Source organism: Rhopalosiphum padi, chromosome 1 (assembly GCF_020882245.1).
Source record: "Rhopalosiphum padi isolate XX-2018 chromosome 1, ASM2088224v1, whole genome shotgun sequence".
Lineage (NCBI taxonomy): Eukaryota > Metazoa > Arthropoda > Insecta > Hemiptera > Aphididae > Rhopalosiphum > Rhopalosiphum padi.
Genome location: NC_083597.1, coordinates 84,804,140 through 84,826,457, shown reverse-complemented (window position 1 = coordinate 84,826,457; position 22,318 = coordinate 84,804,140). Strand labels below are relative to the sequence as shown.

At 25.9% G+C, this 22,318-nt stretch overlaps 2 protein-coding genes and 1 pseudogene across 3 annotated transcripts in view; all 3 read left to right on the top strand.

Annotated features, from left to right (window-relative positions):
- The window catches only part of LOC132928203 (lachesin-like), a 146,382-nt gene extending 138,993 nt beyond the window's left edge, over nucleotides 1–7,389 (top strand). For both annotated transcript variants that reach the window (XM_060992736.1, XM_060992819.1), the window contains exon 10: nucleotides 6,913–7,389. In XM_060992736.1, coding sequence (XP_060848719.1) covers nucleotides 6,913–7,037 — 125 coding nt within the window. In that variant the 3' untranslated portion in view covers nucleotides 7,038–7,389. The remainder of the gene's footprint in view (nucleotides 1–6,912) is intronic.
- Nucleotides 7,390–14,972: 7,583 nt separating this feature from the next.
- On the top strand, nucleotides 14,973–16,499 carry LOC132927037 (uncharacterized). The gene is made up of 4 exons (XM_060991495.1): nucleotides 14,973–15,059; nucleotides 15,177–15,332; nucleotides 15,732–15,896; nucleotides 16,191–16,499. Exons 1-4 carry the CDS (start codon nucleotides 14,973–14,975, stop codon nucleotides 16,365–16,367), a joined length of 585 nt encoding a protein of 194 aa, XP_060847478.1. The 3' UTR covers nucleotides 16,368–16,499.
- Nucleotides 16,500–18,364: 1,865 nt separating this feature from the next.
- On the top strand, nucleotides 18,365–20,756 carry LOC132917626 (uncharacterized; annotated as a pseudogene).
- The last annotated feature ends 1,562 nt before the right edge of the window (nucleotides 20,757–22,318 follow it).

The following is a 22,318-nucleotide window of genomic DNA, read 5'->3' as shown; positions in this document are numbered from 1 at the left end:
AAGACTTAACACAATTTATTTTTCGTTCAAGAGAATGGATAAATTTAATAAGAACCACATACTATCTACCTAAAAATATTTTTCATATTCATTTATAAAGTATTAGTTTGCAAGTTGTGTAAATCGTCGATTTGTTAAAATGAACGTTCGCCAAAACAATATATTTTAAACTTTAGGCTCTACGGACCATTATTTTATGAAATCAATAGATATCAAAAATCATAATTAATTATTAAAACATAATATTATTAATAAAAACAACATACTAAAAATAATTAAAAGGAGCTGTACCTAAATAAATAACCGTATATTTCAGTTTTTATTTATCATTACAGTTGTCATTTAAACAAAAAAAGAATCTAATTTAATATTCACGAAATCATTTCGTTTTATTAGTTTTCCCTGTACAAAATGCATCCTTGTTAATTTGGTTGTCTATCGCTAACATTTAACGTAACGCGTTATAATATTTTTAGTTTTCTGATTTGGAGTATATACGTAGATGATACAAGTATTTCCAACATAATATACAATTTACATAATTGTGTCCCACCTGTCGTTGGTCGTGCATATATTTTGACCATTTAAAATAAGCAGAATTTTTAAAAAAAAATGTTCACTTTGGTCAGACTAAATATTTTTATCGTTTTTCTAATATTTCTTTGTAAACTATTTTATTAATTTTTATGATCAAGGACATAAATGTATAAATTGTTTCCTGAGCTTACGTGGGAGCAAGCAATTTGGCAGTTATCCTCGTGCAGTTTGTTATTCATTTCAATTATATTGCCTCCTATGTGGTTCAAACTTTATACAATTCATTATTTATAATCTTCATTTACAGACGACATAACATTCATTTTATGCCTTTATGTGCGTATTATTTGCGTTTATTTAAAAATGTATATTAACATGATTACTAAATAATATACATTACTTTTATAACTTGTAGAATCGTAAATGGCCTTAAAATCTAGTGCTACATCGTTGGATCTCCGATTTCGGTTTTGTATCAGTGCATTGGAATATCATTAATTTATTTAATAGATTTGTTAACCGTTATTTTTAAATTAACTAAATATTTAAATTAATACAATATAGACAATTCTTCTAGTCGTATTAGGCTAGACTCGCCAGGGAACATTTTTAAAAATTGTTTTGTACTAAATTAAAATTTTATTTTTCTGAGCTGGTAGCGCCACTTATATATTCATAGTTTATCGCTCAATATTTCCGTGGATAAAATTCCGAATTTGATTCCATAAAACTATACTTAAAACTTGTTCCATGGTGTTCTCTTTCATTTAAAAAAAAACCAAATGACGATCAGATGAGTGGTTTTCGACTTTTCGAGATCATTGGCATCTAAGATTTACGCTTGTGTTATTTAAGACATATTTATATATATATATATATCAAAATTACCTATAGAACTCGATTACAGCGTCACCTACCGGGTCCAATTGTGAATCCAAACCATCTAGGGACCCACTCAAACACACAATAAATTTCATCAAAATCGGTCAGCCGTTTAGAAACAGTTCAGTGACATCCACAAATGCAGAATATACACGAGTATAAAGATATAAATACATAATATCATGTTATCTACATTTGTTTTGTCCTGTTATATTTTCAATTTGAAATTTCAACCATCGACAAAATACAACATTTCTTTCGATACTTTCATTTTCGTGGGATTATAATATTTTAGACTCAGATTAAAAATAACGATTTTGTCCTTTCCGATTATTATTATTTTTTTTTTTTTTGTATCGTTCTATATAATCGTATTTGATCGCATGAACTAGCTGTAGACCGTAAAGCATGTAAAATATAGGTATTTATTTATTCGTTTGGTATTTCGACTAAAACCATTGTTCATTCAAACAGATTTCATTTTGAAACGCTTTTTATCCCCCCGTACACGCATTGTTATTATAGTGGCACTGTGCGTAACCTATTTTGATATCGAGCGAATCATAAATATTGTACAATAATAGGTATTTTGTTAAAAAGACAAATATTCGGGTTTTGAATCAGTGACGATACGATTGTACACGAACTGTAAGCCATTATATATTAGTGCGGGGTCGTTAAGCTGTTGTGGGAATACTAATTAGACAAAATAGTGCGAGAGGACGACACCACGCGACTAAAGTAATTAATTCTACTAAGTACCTATTTGGACGGCATAGAGAATCATTTGCAAATTATAGCGTCTCGGTGATAAAGTATATGGCTTACACCATGTAAGTTACACGAAATAAATAAATTGATTTGGGCGTTGAAATTATGACAATATGCGCACAAATACGACGTAAAAACAGTAATGGCGAATAAAAATATACGAAATTCTCGATAGCAGTAGTGCCACTAGTATGTACGGGTGGTGGGTGATTTTTCCTCTTCACAAAACTGCAATAAACGTATAGAACTATAATATTATGTGTGTAATCGAAAACTTTATGCTCGCCGTAAAAAAAAATAAAAAAATATCCAATTGAAGGCTGTCGCAGTTAAAATATATATAACTCCAGAAATCGTTACTAGTTTTACGTGTATTCGATTAAAAAAAGGACATATTTTTATTTTCACGGAAAGCAGCACATTTCCTATGTTCACTTGAGTTATATCGACTTTACATGATCGAACTCCTTGATCTCAATTATTATTACTTACTGTGCGCTCTCGTGATATTATAATTTTAAGTGTTTTTTTTATTTATTTAGTACTTAATGTATGAGGGTGTTATATGTGTGAAAATTGCACTCATGAATAATATAATAAATTAAAGTAGAAAACTCTCACGTATAACAACGCAACGTCGAATGAATATTTTTATTTCGATTTCCTGATCAATTGACCACGAAATCCTTTATATCCTTTTGTTTTTTTTATGAGATTCCAATGGGACTTTTTTAAATCTTCGAGGCTTTGATTGTGTACTAACACGTTGATGGCATATATAAAACTTAGCTCTATACGACGGTTCATATAAAAATTCCAAGTACGAACACGAAGTCACGCACGTATAATATAAAATAGTTCATTTCCCGAGTATATTGTACTATACATATTATAATAACACGAATCATTTAATTTTAATTTTTTTTCATTCGACGAAAAACGTACTTTTCTACATTTTTAGTGCCATTGCGGTGTTTTATATCGTGATGTAAAATGTTAGATTTACATTTTATACATTCAAAAGAAAATTTAAGGACTTATTCATAATAATGTTATCTACTTTTTGTTTTTATATTTTTAATAATTAACTGAGTTAATTAGCAATCTGGAATACTTATACTTAAACCTATATAAGTATTTATATTGTAATACAATTGTTAAGATATAAAAGACATATGCGTATATTATGTACCTCTATGAATAATACCTATAGTCTTACCCAGCGGTTCACAACCCATGGTCTGCGGGCAGCGTGGAACTGGACTGGACCGTATTAACATAACTACTAGCACATATAAATTTAAAATAATATTATTTTATATTTTTATTATATACCTAATAATATTTCTGGTTATAATAATATTAATTAATCTATAATAACTACAATGCACTATACATCAGTCATTTAAAAAAATAAATATAGGAACAAACTGAATATTAAGAGTGATTTAAAGGCTAAGACTATCCAGTTTTAATCCAAAATATCTCTCTCGAGGGGGACAAGTAATGTCAAAAATCACATTAAATTGTTTAACCTTTAACTTCTGATTAAGTTGAATAAAGTAATTTTCTTAATAAATAATGTTGTTTTAATTCTTCTATTACTAATAACTGACGTATATATATATTATATACTCGTACATACGTATGCAGGTGTACTATTAGACATTAGCGGGCCTTCAAGATTTTTTTACAAAAATTTTAATTCACACGACTAAAAAAGTTGGGAACCACAGGTCTAAGACGTTATATTATATTTTTTTGAAAATTTTAAATATTATTTGGAAACTTTATAATATTTTTTGCCATCTTTATTAATTACTATGATTATCGATTAATAAATATTTAATAATAATAATAATAACCGTTGTAAATTATAAATTATTTTATATGAATATAGGTCAGATCCCTATAACAATATATAATATTATGTTATGTATATTACTTAAAACCAAAATTATTATCGATGATTTACAAAATTTCTCTTAAACTTGAGACAAACCTTGAATAGTCTACTCATTTTTATCCTCGATTTAGTGAAAACATAGCATCTTATGGATCTTAAATTTCCAATCATGTCGTTTATCATCCGAACTCTGTGCAGTTTGTGTCCGAGAACAGCGACCGTTTATGTATGTGTTTTAGCGATTTAGACGATTTGTCAAACCGGCTAAGGGGTGGCTGTCAAGAGAGCTCGCGGCTTTATTGTTTCCTTTCTCGCGATTCTTGCGATTTCTCACGCCACCCGGTGCAGTCGATCGACGGATGAGGAGTGTCGGGAATGTTCACATAATCTATCGTTGAACAATATTATAATTATTACAATCGTTGTAGATAAATCACGTGAAAAATGTATATTTAGGTACAATTCATTATTTTAAAATATTTGACCAAGAAAAGTGCAATGAGCAGTTTTATAAAATTGACAAGCATATAAATAAAGTTAATAAAATCACCTTAGCCATCGCCCATCAGCGGTGGTGGGTAGAAAATTGGATTCATTTGTACCTACATGAACGTTACGCTTAACAATAGTGTATTTGAAGTAGAAATGTACAAACACTCATCGATAAAATATGACAAATTGTCTGAAGTTTTTGTTGCCAACTATTCGCACACTCATCATCACGAAATTCATCGGTATCTCGAAAAATACACCTGATGTGTTGCATTTTAATATTTTACAATACAATATAAAATAATAGCATGAGCTTTAAACACATAAAATAACATTCAACTATATTATAATATTATAAATGATATCGCATATTATTATTATGACGACGATGTGCATATTATACTGTCTGCGTATCAGAAAAAATATGCGATTCAACCTAAAAACGTAATTCCACTACAGCTTGAAAACTTCAGTGCATTTTTTGAGTATATATTCAAAGATAATAGATGTAATAATATAAGTCGACAAACGATTTTCATTATTTTGTAATAATGTTGTACCTATATAGTATATATCTAATATTAGCCGCAATATGACAGTTATTTCTTGAAGTTATGTTTATAAGCGTAATATTATTATGTACTAGTATTATAATATGATATGATATATAATAATTTGAAAGATTAAAAAATTTAAATTTAATAAAAGTTTATAGATATTAAATAATTTACTTTTATTAAAAAATAAAATATACATAATATACTATTATATAAGAATATAACATAAATATAATTTATGTTTTCAAGCTTTAAACTATTACAAGACATCAAAATTAAATTATATTTTTGTCGTTATTTGTGGTAAGGTCGATTTGTCATAAATATATAATTCTTCATTAAAATATCAATACAATTTAAACTACCTGATACAATGACGATTAAATATTATTTCAGCTTTTAAGATATTGTCCAATGAGTTAAATAGCTAGGTAAATAATAGTTTCTTTTTATACATACTCGTAAATATTAATCCGCCCCATATATAAAAGGAAACTTAATATATTATTCAAAAATCTTAAAATTGTTGCTGTAAACAAAAAAAAAAAATCATTATTAATGCCTTGAATTTTATTTCTCATAACAATTCATTCAAAAGTGTGCCATAAATCTATTAGGAACAATTGATACGATTATTAAAAGTTAGTGAAAAAAAATCAAATTGAAACCAATATAATCTCAAAATGTTAAATATAATAAAATTACATAAATAATTATTTGGTTATATTCCTTCTCTCGAAAAGCAAATAACAATATAGTGCTTCCCGACAGGACAAATGAATAATTGTAATACAAAGAAAAAATAATAACGTCTCTTTATTAGTTTAAGAGTTCAAAAATGAATAAAAAAAATCTTCTGCTTTACAAACAAAGTCCCACCAAAATCTCAAAAGAGTACCTAATATAATCGGTCTCGCGAGTGAATTTCTGGATTTTTTGTTTTCCATGCAGATTTTCTTTTCTAATTTTAAAACTGACTTACATTATTCTTTTTTACTTTACATGTATACATGTATTGCTTGGAAAAGTATACGATACACGTAGGCAACTGAGAAATGGTAAATTCGTTGCCTTAAAGGTTCTGGTTAACATATTGGAATTTCAAATCTTGCCACAAAATTTTAAATTTTGATATGTGTATATAATACAAATATATAATCTATATTTTATATATATGATTGTATTAGTTTTATAATTTTAAAATTATATTACGAAAGTAGGTACGTACGTAATTTTGATTAACATTGTAAAAAAATATATATGTACATAGCACACAGCTAATCTAGACTGAACAATACATACAGAAAGCGTATATAATTAAAAAAAAGAAAATTACATATTCGAATTTGATAGTTATTCGTTTTAACAAACGGTACTTACATCGGTTTAGTCGCAATGGTTTTTTTTTTCATCGTTTTTAGAAGTTTCAAGATTAATACATGATGTCATTATGCAGACACCTGCAGCAGCTGTCTCTAACTGTGCAGTGGCCCCTTCATCTCTACCGCTGAATACAATATTATTTATTACCACGTGTAAGATAGACGTTTAAATGTTAACATTTAAGTCCATTGCAGCGTATAGTGTGTATGTATATCATCTCGTATACACCACATAAAATGATATTATTTTGTCATGGGTTTATGCGGACACGCGAAAATTCGCGCGTACGGTGTGCGCGGTGGTGATTTTTTTCTTTTTACTACTGTTACTCTTTTTTTTTTTTATTTTTTAATATCAAACAATGCGTGTGTATACGTGTTGCAGGCGACAACAATGGGCGGCCGGCTTTGAGCAAAAAGCATAAAAACGGATCTGCCAGCGTCCATCCCGCGCTTGGTGTGACGGCCGCAGTTTGGATAATAATAACACAAAGGATTTTTCCGTTATGAATTCGTACACTACACGTATAGCTTCCGCAACCGGGGCGAAAAGACACGATGGAACGGGCGTGTGCGACACCACTGCTGCAGCACGCCGCGAGAATGAAAGAAAACTGAGGGTAAAAAGGCCCTTTTTCGTTGTACAAATGTATATTAATGTTTTATACATAATATTATTACATTATGATATGTAATAATATTATGTATTATATTATGTATATTATTATTGATATGTATATATCATGTAACGCGTGTATTCCGTTGTATTATTATTATTATTATTATTATTGTTATAATTTTTTTTTTTTCATGAGCCGATGTGGTAGAAGAAAATTCAAATAAATGTGTATAATATAACTAATGCATGGATATTGTATTATGTATCGTATATAGGTACGTGCATTTAATGCGTTGTGTGTTTCGAGTCAAAAATTTTATTATTTCTCGTACGGGACAAGTCCCAATATTCTAAGAACAAAACGTATGGCGCTAATGGTGCTCTCTGGAATAAAATATAATTTCCACCCCAAGGGAGCGAAGGGTTGTGGCTCGTTTGCGATCTTCGGTGCCACGCGACGTATGTACCCAAGTACACAGTGCAGACGCCTCAGGTGGGGTACTATCGTAAAAGTGTCCCCCGGGAAAAGTGGGTGGAGGACCACGGGAAAATAAAGATAAAAAAAAGGTAAAAACGGAATAACCGGAAATAGCAATCGTTATATTTTTTTTTCACAACCCCTCCATAACGTGCACTCTGTCTTTCATCCGTTAAGAACAGTCTTTTACGAGCATACATTTTTTTACCGTGTCGAAAACATTGTTAACATATACAGTGCAATAGGTACCTCCTAGTGGAAAATATTGACTCAAAGGTTGTTCTCTAACACGTATTATTCGTCCGCTCTCGAGTCACTTCTCTTGTATAGCATACATGATATCCAGAATAAAATAAACAAAAGACGATTTTCGTCGCAATAAGATAGTTTCTTTGTCGTTATTATTTGTTTTATATTATACAAGATATCGTGTATGATTTTTTTTTTTAAAGCTATAGTTACACCTTATGATGTGGATATAAATTTCCACCATGAATACAAAAGCATAAAAGTAAAAAAAAACATTTGTATAATGTCATGGTAAAATATTTATGAATGAATTAAAAATCTTTTTTTGTGGTCGTAATATTTATCTGCTGGACAGTAACGTGTCATATTATACTATTATTACTGTATGTAGATATCAATAACATTGGATTTAGTAGGTAATTATAAAAACTGACCCAATAAAATATTGTATAATATAATCGAATGGGTATTCTACTATTGCTCAAACGAATTGAATGATTAAAAAAAAAAAAGAAAACTTGTATATTAAATTAAATGTTTTAGAAATTTCCAATTAAACTTTTATATTATAATTATTACTGATTTTCACTCAACTCCATCGAAATTCATAATTTACTAATAGGATAAAAGTACTCGTATATTTTCTGTTTATATTTAATAGAATACAATTTATAACTTCAATCATACATATATAACGTTATTAAAAAAATTACATTACGGCAACATATTATCAGTTTACTTCATGTGTAAATATTGATAAATATTAAAATAATTAACTGAAAAATATTTGATCGAATCATAGTATAACCCAATTAACCAAAAATGTATAAATAAATCAAATTAAATAAGCTTTGTACAGTTTTCATTTAATATACTCATAAAGTCATAACATTATAATCAAAAACTATTTGAATAACAGATTAAATTTAGTTGGGTAGATATGCCACGACTGGGTAAGTTAAATATAAATATATATTTTTTTTAAACTGATGAATAGTTAAGTTAATATAGAATAATACAGATTAAATTTAAAGTTTATAGTTACATCTCTTTGTTTCAAAAAACCAATGTTAAAGTAAAAAATTGATAAATTACTGATAAATGTAAAAAATAAAAATAAATAGTAAAAGTAATATAAATTTACATGTATAAACATATGAATGTAAAAACAGAAAGCAAGTTCACCCAATGACAGAACCGTTCTAATAAAATGTGTATTAACTATTTGCCATTTTAGGTCACAGATTTTTTTTAGAGATCATGCTGCTTCAACGTTTCCATTAACTTGTAATTTAAGTTATTGTTGCGAAATTTAAAATTATTGTGTTTGGGTGAAATTATTAATTTTAATGAACTTTTATAAAATATTGTAACTATTAATAGATGTTATTGTCATCGCTAAATAATAATCCAAAAATAGTGCATTCAATATTTAAACAGCCTACAATTTGATATTTACAAGATATGTAACATTTTAAATATAAATTCCAATTGTTTTTATACTTATTATATATACCTAATAATTAATATACGTTTATAGATTTATATATTTTGTACAATACAAATTATGTTTTAAATCTATGGTAACGGAAATTATTTAGCAGCACATCAAGAAAACCGATTTCAATCATTAGGTTAAAAGTAAAAAAAAAATAAATAATAACTCGTAATGTAGTTTCATTAAAAGTAACTTCACAACAACTTTTTAACTCGTTAATGTCTAGCTTTAAATAATGAAACAATTATGTATGAATAGAAAACAATTTACAGATCGCGTAATAAATTTATTGCGCAAAAAAAAAACATTTTTCATGTTTTATGGATAATAATAATATTATCTAACCATTTATAAAATAAGTTGTATAGAATATAATAATATAATAATTATAAAAATGTTATATACCTACTATATATTATAGGTTATTATTATTGTGTAATAAATGTAAATTATATTTTTAATTTTCAAAATATAGTTTGAAATTATAATACAGATAATATTTATTCTACTTATTTAAAGTTTATTTTTTGTAGTTATATTATATTATATGCACCTAACTTCGATGTTCTTCTGTTTAAAAAATTTGTTTATCTAATATACAATCATACTTAACCTAACTTCATAAATTGAAAAAACGGCATAAATCATTTTTAATAAGACTTTCTCAAATTTAACACAATAATAGAATATAAATTAAACATTGATTACATTTTAAATTGCAATTATTGCGATATATCAACATTCTAAATATACATATATAACTATAACTTATAAGAACCACGGATAGGAATTAGTTCCTTTAAATGAACCTTTGCCGCAGATTCCAGAGATATACAAAAAGTAAGCAAAACAAGTAGGTATTATGTCTAAGGTTTATATAAACACATACTTTTTTGCTTTATAAAATCCAATTTAAACTCCATTTTAAAGGTACTTTTTACCAATAAATATTAAGAAACAATAAGACATTCGTTTTTATAATAATAAATTATGAAATAAATTTAGTTTATAAATACAACAATACTGAATTATTACATGATATAATATGTTATCTGCAGTGCAGCAATAAATAAAATATACAGAATTTCGAAATAAAAGTAATAGTATGAATAAAAAAAAAATAATATCCAACTGCAGTTTCTCAATAAAATCCCAAATCACTCTAAAATAATATCAAGAATTCATATTGAACAGTAATTCAATTTAAAAGGAGATTTATAATTTTATTTTGATGTTTATTATACCTTTAAAATAATAGTTTCATAATAACAGCAAATGGAGAGAAAGTCACTCTCTGATAACAATACTGTTATTATTAAATTACAATAAGAATTTCTAATTATTGAATTGTAAAAAAACTCAATAAAAACTATTTATATTTTTGTTTTCTATTTTAATATAATATTAATTTGATATAAATTATCATTATTTTAACTTTATTTGTTTTTTTTTTTATTAACTAATCTAAATGTACCTCTTCCAATATAATTTATCTTACATAAGCTCAACTTTTTAGTTTCATTTTTCTCACATAGCACATGATTTATTTGTTGTTGTTACTATTATTATCATTATTATTATATCAAAACATTAAAAAACAAAATAAACTATAATAGTGTTAATTATTGTAATGATTATTGAATAAATATAGGTAATAGGTATTTTAGAAAATGTAACATCCACTGTATCTGGGTTTTTAAAGAATTAACTTGAATAGTTAAATCGTCATAATAATTATAATTTAATTAAGTATTTAATTGAGGGAAGTTATTAAATAATCTATATACATTTAGTATGTAAAAATAAACTATAAACCAATGTTGAATATGTACTCTAAAATTGTATTTATACAGTTATAATAATAATGTACATTATTATAATATTGGTTGTTACAAATAATTTTATCCATTCGTTACTTTTGTAAATTTAGGTATTTATTATAAATAGTTTACCATAAACTGATGTTATATACAAATCTAATATAAGTAATAAATTGCAATATTGCTCAAAAAGTAAAAAAAAAAAAAGTTATCCCCATGTAGTTACTAGTTACCTACTATACATAATTATTCTACGATAAAACAATGAAATATTATAAGTAATTATTGATATATTAACTCATCCTGAATATGATTCAAATAAGTACGTATAATTAATCTAAAATATAATAATATTAAATTGATAGCCATATAAAATATAAATAAAGTGAAAAATGTAATAAATTTCGTTTCTCAATAAATTATTACAATCGCGTATAATGTATCGTTTCCTACAACAGGTCGTAATTAATTCAAATATATTCTTGTAGGCTAATTCAATTTTTCTAAAAAAGTGTTTCTAGTGCCTTTTACAAAAAAAAAATTCTAAAAATATTTTTTTACAAAATTCTGAATAAATGTTTACGAAATTTGATATTTGTACGTAAATAATAATATCTCATCGAACGATTTAGGTACTTATATTTTATTGTCATTCAAAAACTAACAACCATAGATATTTGATTTTTACAATAAATGCTTAAACTATAATTTATTTTTTCGATTTTTAGTTTGTTTCTACAAATATCAATCTTAAAAATCCTATATAAGATTTCTCATAAGTTTTTATTATAGCAATTTATTATATTAAAGATCCATACTTCACATAGGCACGATTTTTTTTTATAAGCTTTTTATGTTTAAATGTTAAACTTTAAAATTTATAAATATTCAATTTTCAATTTTAATAGTTTAGAATTAAAAATTTAACATGATCCCTAATAAATATAACCAGTTCATTTGTAAGCATGCATTTTTGTTTTTTAACTTATAGACCAAATTAAATATTTCAAAGAAAAATAACAATTTAATTATTTAATTATGTTGTTGTAATTCAAAATATTTATTCACGAGGAAATTTATCTAAGTATATTATTATATTGTGTACACTCAACAACTAATTAAAAACATTTAGATTAATTTTATGCTACTATCTGTTTTATATAAAGCTATAGGTACTTATTTAGGTAGCATAAATCGATTCACATCGTTTTACGGAAGGGCGGTATTGATTCAAAAGTTAATAACAGTATTATAATATACTATTATTAGCTGAATAACCTGCTTTACCTGTTCGCATTTTTTGACCAAAATATAATGGCTATAATATATTTAGCGTGATTTTTGATATTAGATTCTGAGCAAAGCGATGAACGTATATATTTATTTTACATTACAGTGTGGTTGTTTTTATATTATTTTTTCTCAGTCTATCGTCACCTTTTAGGCAGTAAAAAATACTTAAGTTTTAAAGAATGAAGATGGTTTTGGATAGGAAATTGAATCTTTTTTGTACTTAAGAGAGGTCAACATTAAAAATTCCCGGTAACTTTTTTCGCAAATTCAATTTTTCGATAGAGTATTTTTAATTTATTTATAGGCATGAGAAATTGTTAAGTTTTTTTTCTATACACATTAATGTTGATTAAATATTATTCATTGGATAGAAATACTTGAAAATTAAACAAAGATGTTAATTATTTTGTTATAATTTAAAATTATTATTCATGGGCATAATATACAGTTTATCCTCTAAATAGCGAATTTTAGTCATCAAAATGTCATCCGCTATTATGAAAGAGTAAATTTTTTAAATTCATAAAGGGTAAATGTGTGCCAAGTTAAATGTAATTATAATCTTATTTAATGCTATAATTATATAATAAATTTAATATTTTAACAATATATATATTTTAATAAATACGAAAAAATTAATGTTTATACATTATTTATAAATACAATTCAATTTGGCGTGAACAATTGGTTTTTGAACGAGTTCACATAATAGTGTAAGCCCGTGTTTCTTCTTTTGTCATTATTTTTTAAATTAAGATAAAATTAGTGTTTGTTATTTGAAGGTCTTACCATTAAAAAGTATTAAAATTTCGTCGTTCTCAAAAAAAAACCATCAGCTATTGAAAGGTGTTCATAAGGGAAGGCTTCACTATATTATTATGAATTTACTATATATTTTTAATTTATTTTTAGATTATTATCTATTTATGCGATGCAACAATTGTCTATTTTTACTCTTTTACAGTATTTACATAAATATATTACTACATTTTCAGTTTTATAAGTTGGTATTATATGATATTATAATTTAAATATATACTATTATATATTATATTAAATAAATACTAATAATATAATTATAATAAATGCAATATTTTTAGTAAAAATTATATCAACCTAAAATCATTAAATGTAACATAAATTACTAACTATATCAAAAAAACATATCATACGTTATACTTTATATAGTGGCTGACAGACCGTGTCCGCATAGAATTGATTTTTGTATACAATGATATATCATTATACTCCATAAAACGCTAAATACAATTATTGAACATGTGAAAAATAGTTACATACTCAACAAATTTACTCTAAAACGCATTAATGTCTGATCTTATGCTTTGTTTATTGGAATTGAAAACAAACTTTTATTGAAAACTGTATGCTTCAGTATTGAACTGGAAAATCATGATATAGGTAATGACATTTTCGGTAAAAATATTTTTTCTCTCGTCCTATCAAAATATCAAAGAAATAGACACTCGGAGTTATTATTCGGAAAAACTTTGTGAAATGTATAAAAAAGTTCAATAGTGTCGTTAAAAACGTGGTACATCTAAGTATATTGAAGCACCCCTTTTCCCTTCTTATTTTATATATATACCTATATTCAATGTTTTCAACAAAAAATAATTTAATTTACTATATTATAAATAGTAAACAACATCACTAGCTATAATAGTAATAGAAGTATATCATAAGATACATATACTTACTAACATAGGCCGTTGGGCTGTCTTCTATTAGAATTGTTTTTTGATTCATCATCGCAATCAAATTTAATACGTTCTATAAAATACCTACTGGCATAGTAAACGATGAAATACTGTTGACATTAAACTACTACACAGCAGACTCAGCAGAGTGTTTAATTATTGGTGAATAATAAACAACGATTTTCAAACTTGGGGGGGGGCTGGTGAAATGTACGTGTGTTTATCGACTTCTTAATTATTAAGAAAATTGCTATGAAATGTTCATTTTTGAGCCACAAAATATTAATAAGATTCCTTTTATTGCCAAAAACGATATTTAAATTAAAGACTGATGTGTTTTAATTAATAAATATTCTACAGCCACAACACAAATATAAAAATAAAATAAAACACATCATTGGGTAATCAATATATTTTTTGGAGCTATCGGAGCGGAGCGCTCAGAATTTAAAAAACTTACAACGATATTCTATATGATAACATTAAAACACTAGTAACTAATTCAGCTCCTTTTGTACAAATCGAAATTAAACATATATATTTCCGGTTTATTTATAATTTTATCTATTTTATCCAAAATTAATAATATTATATTATAAAATATACTTCCGGTAATTTGTAGAGGTTACAGCTGAAGCATGTCATCAATCCCTGTAAATGTATCAAAAGTTATTTTTTATGAGTTATTTTATAACTCATGAATTTTATTCGTTTTTTACTGTTGGATACTTGTAAATCATAATTTTTAAAACAAAGTATTACAAAAAAAAATGATGATTAGAAAAGTGTTTGTTTTTATTGGCCTGTTTTATTTATCTGAATCAAAAGAAAACCCTTTTATGCCTAACTTATCTTTAGTAAGCAAATAAATTAATATTCTACTATATTTTTTAAACATGAAAAATATTGTCTATGATTATCATTTGTGATGAAATTTCTACTTAAGTTATATTAATTACCTATTATTATTACAGGGAGAATATCGTACGGTATTTGATAGAGTATATGCTTGTGAATCAACAAAAAACCATTTATTTCAATATAATGTTTATTTTAGTAAAAAGTCATCAAATATAACTGAGTTGAGAGGCAATATAACATTTTTGATACCTTTTGATGATAATTTTATAGTAAGTATTATAATTATATAAATAAACTAGTAGTATTTTTTGAATGATTTAAGATTTGTGTGCTATTTATTTTGCAACATATGTATTATTACTATTATTATATACCTACTCCAATAGTTAGTTTTATCCAAAAGAGTAAATATTATTTTTATTTTCTAAAATAACGAAATATCACTCATTTTCATTAGGTGTTTTTAAAACCCTTTAAAATTATCTTTTTTATATTTGTTTTTAACGTTTATTATCATAACATTTTGACTGGAATGTTCATGTCCTTGTGTACAAATTGTTATATCTCTGGTATTTATTATTGTATTTTATTTTTCAGAATGATAATTTTTAATAGAATTTAATTTTTTTTTAATATTACCTTAATTAATGGTTTGTTTTTTATTTTAGCTTGAATTAAATATTGCATCTTGGAGTTTAACTGGTGGCTGGAAACCAAATTCAGCTGTATACATAACAAAAAATGCATGTAGTAAAATGAAACATATCCTAGGAAAAGCATGGTTTTCTATGGCGAAGACTTTTAATGCAAAAAATGATTGTCCTTTGCCAGCGGTAATGTTTAACAACAATTAATTAATTAGCTATATTTTTTACAATGCGACGAATTGAAAATCGACGAAAAAAATAATTATAAAATACTTCACATAATATAATTATATACAAAATAAATTATTCTGAACAAAAATTAACTATTAACTAATTATCTAAGGAATTATAAATACGTATTAATCTTACAATTTGTGTTTTTTATTTGTGTGTCTGAACTCAAAAGATCCTTTCTACTTTAGAAAAAAGAATAGTGCAATTAGTATGTACTAGTATAAATATTTCTTTGAATTATTACAGGGCACTTACATTTCATCAGGTATTGACTTGAAGAAATTAGAAGATTATAACTTACCCAAAGTGTATTTTTATGGAAAATACAAAGCCGTATTTAAGATAAAGAATACAGAAAATAAAATTCTAGGATGCGGTGTATTCGAGGTGAATCTTATACGACCATGGGAAAAACCAATTTGATTACATCTTACAAAATACTAATATCATAATTGTGTTATTTACTTATTTATTAATTCTTGTTATACGATAAAAATTGTATCTTTTTTCTTTTTCAAATGTATAAAATAGTTAATTGCACAAAACAAAGATTATAAAAACTTACTTTTAAATTATTTATAACGTCAAAATTATTAAAATCAAAGATGATCATATTTATCGTTGCTTTAAATATATAACTGCTGCTATACACTAAAAACATAAAGTGATATAACTATAATTCACTAAGCATACTCACAAATTTACCACCCACCATTTTTTTAGTAATATAGTTACTCAGAATAAATTTTTTGACATTTTTAAAAATATTTTAAAACTTATTTTAAATTTTTGTTTGAATTGTTGTACCACTAAAAAGGTTTCGATGGTGACATAAGCTTCTATTTTTCAAATGAGATTATGAAAATACCCTTCTTTCAGTTTAAATTATGCAGATGGTGTTTCGGGGATATAGTTTGGTGACCCAGCTCTGAAGTCTTAACCAAAGCGCTGGTATCAATGACCAGTTACAAAACTTCCAACGGTTTATTATGACATCGTTCATATCAAAGGGTCATATAAAATTATAGCTACTATGGTTAAACATTTTTTGGAACATTAATGTGGCAGACTTCATCTCCTAACTGGAACTGGTATCCGGTGACCAGGAGGAACCCCGGACGGCAGCTTAGGTGAACTGGACGTTCACCCACCAACTGCTACAGGACCCGGTGCGGACGGCCATATACCACCGGGGCTGGGCAGACCAGACCGGACGGCGACAAAAGGCGAAATGCCCGGTGAATCAGTACCGGCCACCAGCCAGGATTAGCTCAGCCAGGCCACAGACCCAGAGGCATTTCAACATACTACACCGCCTGTTATAGACCTGATATCGATTTTATAAAGCAATCAAATCAGAAGTGATTGATCTATTTAATTTTACCGCCTAATAGTCCATTAGGTATAATAATGATAATTATTAACGCTAGTTGTTTTATGAATAATATAATTATAATAAAATATGATTATTATAATGTAATTGTTTTTGGAAATAAAAATTATACTAAGGAAGTTAACTAAGAATATTGATAAATGGATGTCAGAATACCAACAAGTAACTAACACTAAATGGAATTTTCAAAGATCGTTACTAAATGGTGAAAAAATTAAAGCATTGTAGCCCGTAGGTGTTATTTAATTAATATGTATACATCGTAAGCATTCTAGTTCTAATATCAGTAATGGTTTATAATTAGATTAACAAATGTTTAGGAATCTATTAAACTAAACATCAGTAATATTTTAACTAAACAGGTACATTTAAATAAAAACAAGCCGTAGCAACATAATATATTACTAACTTTGTAACTATATCAGACTCGGATTAAGCCATATGCAGTGTATGCTGCGACATTCGTAACCGCAGATTTAGCGGTACCACAAACTGTCTTGATATTATTTTTATTAAAAAATCTGAAATGTGAAATAGTAAATTAAAGCCGGTATTTGGTGGTATTGCACTAACTTGTAGATGAGTGTATTCTTTTTTCATAGTTGATTTTCATGAATAAAAACATAATATCTGTTCCTTCTATGTATAAGTATATCAAAATCAAAGAACTAGAATGTGTGTTTCCAAAAATTTAAAAATAGTTATGCTTATGTATCTTATTACAGCAATTTCAAAATGCTCAGGCGAGAGGTTTCCGTGCATAAAACAGTGAAATCCTTATTGAGGTCAACCATGAAGGAGAAAACACTGAATGAATTATAATTTAGCAGTATTAACTATATAGCACTGAAGCAGAATTAGTTGAAACATTTTATTTGTTCTACCATCCCATAGTTTTAATTTTGAAGGTTATATCTCAACCATGTCAATCTTTCTAAATGAATCAATATAATATATTTATAACCATTATTCATTTTTACTATTGAAAACTAGTAAAATAGTAATAAACAGTATCATTGTTGAAATAAGTATCATCAAAAAAATGTTAAAAATAAAAGTCTTCTTACTTATTGGATTTTTCTCATTTTCTCAATCACAAAATCGTTTTATGCCGAACTTGCCTTTGGTAATAATTAATAACCTACTTGATAAATAAATTATATTGTATATTTGTATGATTATTATTCATGTATATAATTAATTTATGATATTCACATAAGTATATATGTAATTTAAATATACCTATATTAATCTTAATTTAGGGAGAATATCGTGTCATATTTGAAAAAGTATATCATTGTGGATCGAGAAAAAACCATTCATTTTTTATCAACGCTCATTTTAATAAAAAGACATCAAATACATCTGAATTAAAAGGGAATATAACAAATCTGATACCTTTTGACGATACTCTTACCGTAAGCATATAATAATTAATTAAGGATGTGAATAACATATAAGTAACATAATATATTCCAGTAATTATGATCAATATAATGATTGCATATTTTATTCCGCTAAAATTATCCACTTATATTATATTGAATAATGATTATAGAAAGATAGAGTATAATAAAATTAATCATGACATTAAACGTCAAACGACTATTTTATTTTTTAATGGACAAAAAATTATTAAGTTATTACATTAACATAAAGTAATGACTTAAGATAGCATAGTTTTGTGAACATAATATATGTGCCTAGTTATATCGAATCTCATATTTATTTTGCTAGGATATTTTTTTAATTTTATGGATGAAAATAGAAAACATTTAATTTCTACTTTTAGTTATATAATTATTATATTTTAATTGTTCGTTGTTCGTCTTATTTAAAGTAATGCATTATTTTGTTCATAGCTTGATATAAACTTTGCTTCTTGGAGTTTAACAGGTGGTTGGAAACCAAATTCATTAGTTTACATAGCAAAAAAGGCATGTAGTCAATCGAAAAAAGTCCTAGGAAATGTATAGTTTACTTTTATAAAGGGTTTTAACTTTTCAAGTTCCAACTGTCCAATACAACCGGTAATGTATAAAACGATTTATTAATAAATTGTAAAATAACTATTAACTATAGATACACGAGATGATTTGAAAATATTTATATTCATATGAATAAAAAAAATATAAATAACATAAAATAAGCAATTTTCAAGCTATAGGTACTACCCATTAAAGTACTTAACATCAACTCGTTTTATAAAATCCGTTATACAAAGATTTAACCTTATTAATTATTAATAATGGCCTATGAAGTTTATCTAATTTTATCTTAACACAATTGTATAAGTCAAAGTCAAAGAAGTTCCGAGTATGCAAATCAATTGAGTAGGGCCACTGGATGTGTTAATTTGGAATTCAATAATTTATCATAGCATCCAAAAAACTATATTAACAGGATAGGAAATGTCAGACACGAGCACTCGACAGACTCTATTTCTTACAATTATCTATTTTTATTTTTATATGTAGTTCATTATTACGAGTATATTAGCAAAGTCTGGTATGTAGTTGAATTAATTTTTAACAAAAACCAACCGAACATTTTTTTTTAATTTGAGCTTCAAATGATAATAATAATAATAATAATAATAAAAATAGCACCTATGTAAATATTGTCAATATTTTAAAACTGTTTTAATTTTAACCATGAATTAAATTTGCAAGTTTTCTGGCCAAGAAAAATGATCAAAACCATATTTGTAGAAAAAAAAAACTATAACAATAATTTATCAATTTAAAATTCTATACATATAAATATTTTAAAATAAAATTATTCTACATAATTTGAAAATGAAATCGTGTATCAAAAATTATAATTTAAATAATTTCACATTTCAATAATTAATATTTATTTAATTAAAAAATATATAATATAAATCGCTTGAAAAGTAATCGATATACTTTTACAGTTAAAAATCATATTATGTCATGAACTCAAGTTTATATATAATAGGTGTATACTTATATAAAAATAAAATATTACTTTGAAAAATTTCATTTTTTTTCTGTGTATTTAATAAAATAAAGTTATTTTGACCATCTATATAGAACTAATTGACATTTATTTTCATATTTATAACAAATAATCTTTATTTTTTCTAGGGTACATATATTACACCAGGTATTGATTTTAAGAAATTAGAAGATCATAACTTTCCAAAAGTGTATTTTTATGGAAAATATAAAGTCATGTTTAAGTTAAAAGACGAAGAAAATAAAGAAGTTAGCTGTGAGATTGTGGAGATTAATCTTCTACGACCATGGGAAACCCCATTTTGATTAAATTTTGCATAATAATAGTATATGTTATTGATATGTGGTAAATCAATAAACACACTGTTACACATTATTTACAATTTATATACCTAAATTATTACGCGTACCTAGTATAAATATCATATTATTATTATCGATCACAACCATTAGTTGTTACTCATTAGTAAGTAATCAATTTAAAATAAACAGCATTATAAATTATATAGTTCACAATAAAGGATTATAAATTATAAGATACACGTTTGCGTTATTATTTATATTATCAATTTCAACAAATTGATGAAGAAAAAAATACCTAGTTAATGTTAGCAGATTATTTATGAATACGCTGATAACGGAATAATTGTTACTTATATTTTCAATTTGGAATTAATTTTTATGGATATCTTCAGAGGCGAGATTTAACCAGAATTTTTCTATTGGGGGGGGAGACTAAAAAATTTTAACTTGAGTTATTGATAATCGAAAATAACAACAAAACATATTGATAACATATTAACATAAAGATTTGCCGTAAACGTATTTGCTATTTTAAATAATTAAAATTTATAAGACAATTTCCTTATTTAAATTTAAATATTTCAGAACAATATAAAAAATACAGCCACTGTGGGGGGCTATAGGCCTCTAGTCCCTTTAAACCGCCCCCTTACTCCTTGAAAACGCCACTGGATATTTTGATTAAATAGGAAAAATACGTCCTCACATGAGTGTTCATCAACTTCATCGACTGATAGAGTAGTAACCGAACCGTATCTGTTCGTCGAAATGAATAATTTTGGTTTATTATTTTTTGATCCTTGAGAAATATACGTATCAAATAGACACCATCGATGAACCTTAGACTGTTTAAAACAGCAGGTACAGAACGCGAATAATCTATTTATAAAATCCAATAGACTTATTTTAAGCTATTTATACTTTATAGGCATTTTACATTTTCCAGTTAAATTATTTTAAATACTTAGATTAGTATTAATCTATTTATACTATGTAAATATTCAAACTCTTCTATGACAGTAATAACAGCTAACAATATTATAAGAAAAAAGAAATAAAATAAAAAGTCGGAAAGGCTATTGTGAAGTCACGCCAGAAATAGAATAACATTTTTTTATACCATCTGATTTACTACATAACATAAATTTATTTTTTTTTTTTTTTAGTTTTTTATACAAATATGTATTTTCTATCAATATTTCTTTTTAGCGATTATCTAATATTTTTTTTGTTAAGTCAGAGCTTGAATTCTTGAAATTGGAGTGTAATTTTGAATGTGAAACATCTATTGACGCGCCTTGGGAATAAAACCGATGCGTGATGTTCACGCGTCACGCCCGCTCTCCGGTCTCCGCTGTTGCTAAAGCACTTAAAGAACTTCTATAGTGCCTTACTGTTGCAGTTGTTGTTGTGGTGCTTATCACTTATCAGTAAACACTAAACGTAGTCTAAAATGACCATGGTGTGTTTTTTCGACGTTTTCGTACTTAACTTTTTCATACGTCTGTTTTTTTATTATATACTTTACGAACGCCACTTGTATACACAATAATTTCTAACTTTTTTCTAATATTATTGTTATTGCATACCTACACTGTGTAAAAATGAAAATAATAATTACCAATGAAACTGTTTTTATTTATTCTACTCCATATTTATTTATTGGTTTTCAATAAATAATAATTATAAATTATTTT

Bases quoted from the DNA above. Each gene is read 5' to 3' on its own strand.
- LOC132927037 (XM_060991495.1), top strand. From the start codon at position 14,973: ATGATGATTAGAAAAGTGTTTGTTTTTATTGGCCTGTTTTATTTATCT. The intron at 15,060-15,176 runs GTAAGCAAATAA...TTATTATTACAG, and splicing joins TTATGCCTAACTTATCTTTA to GGAGAATATCGTACGGTATT. The intron at 15,333-15,731 runs GTAAGTATTATA...TTTTTATTTTAG, and splicing joins CTTTTGATGATAATTTTATA to CTTGAATTAAATATTGCATC.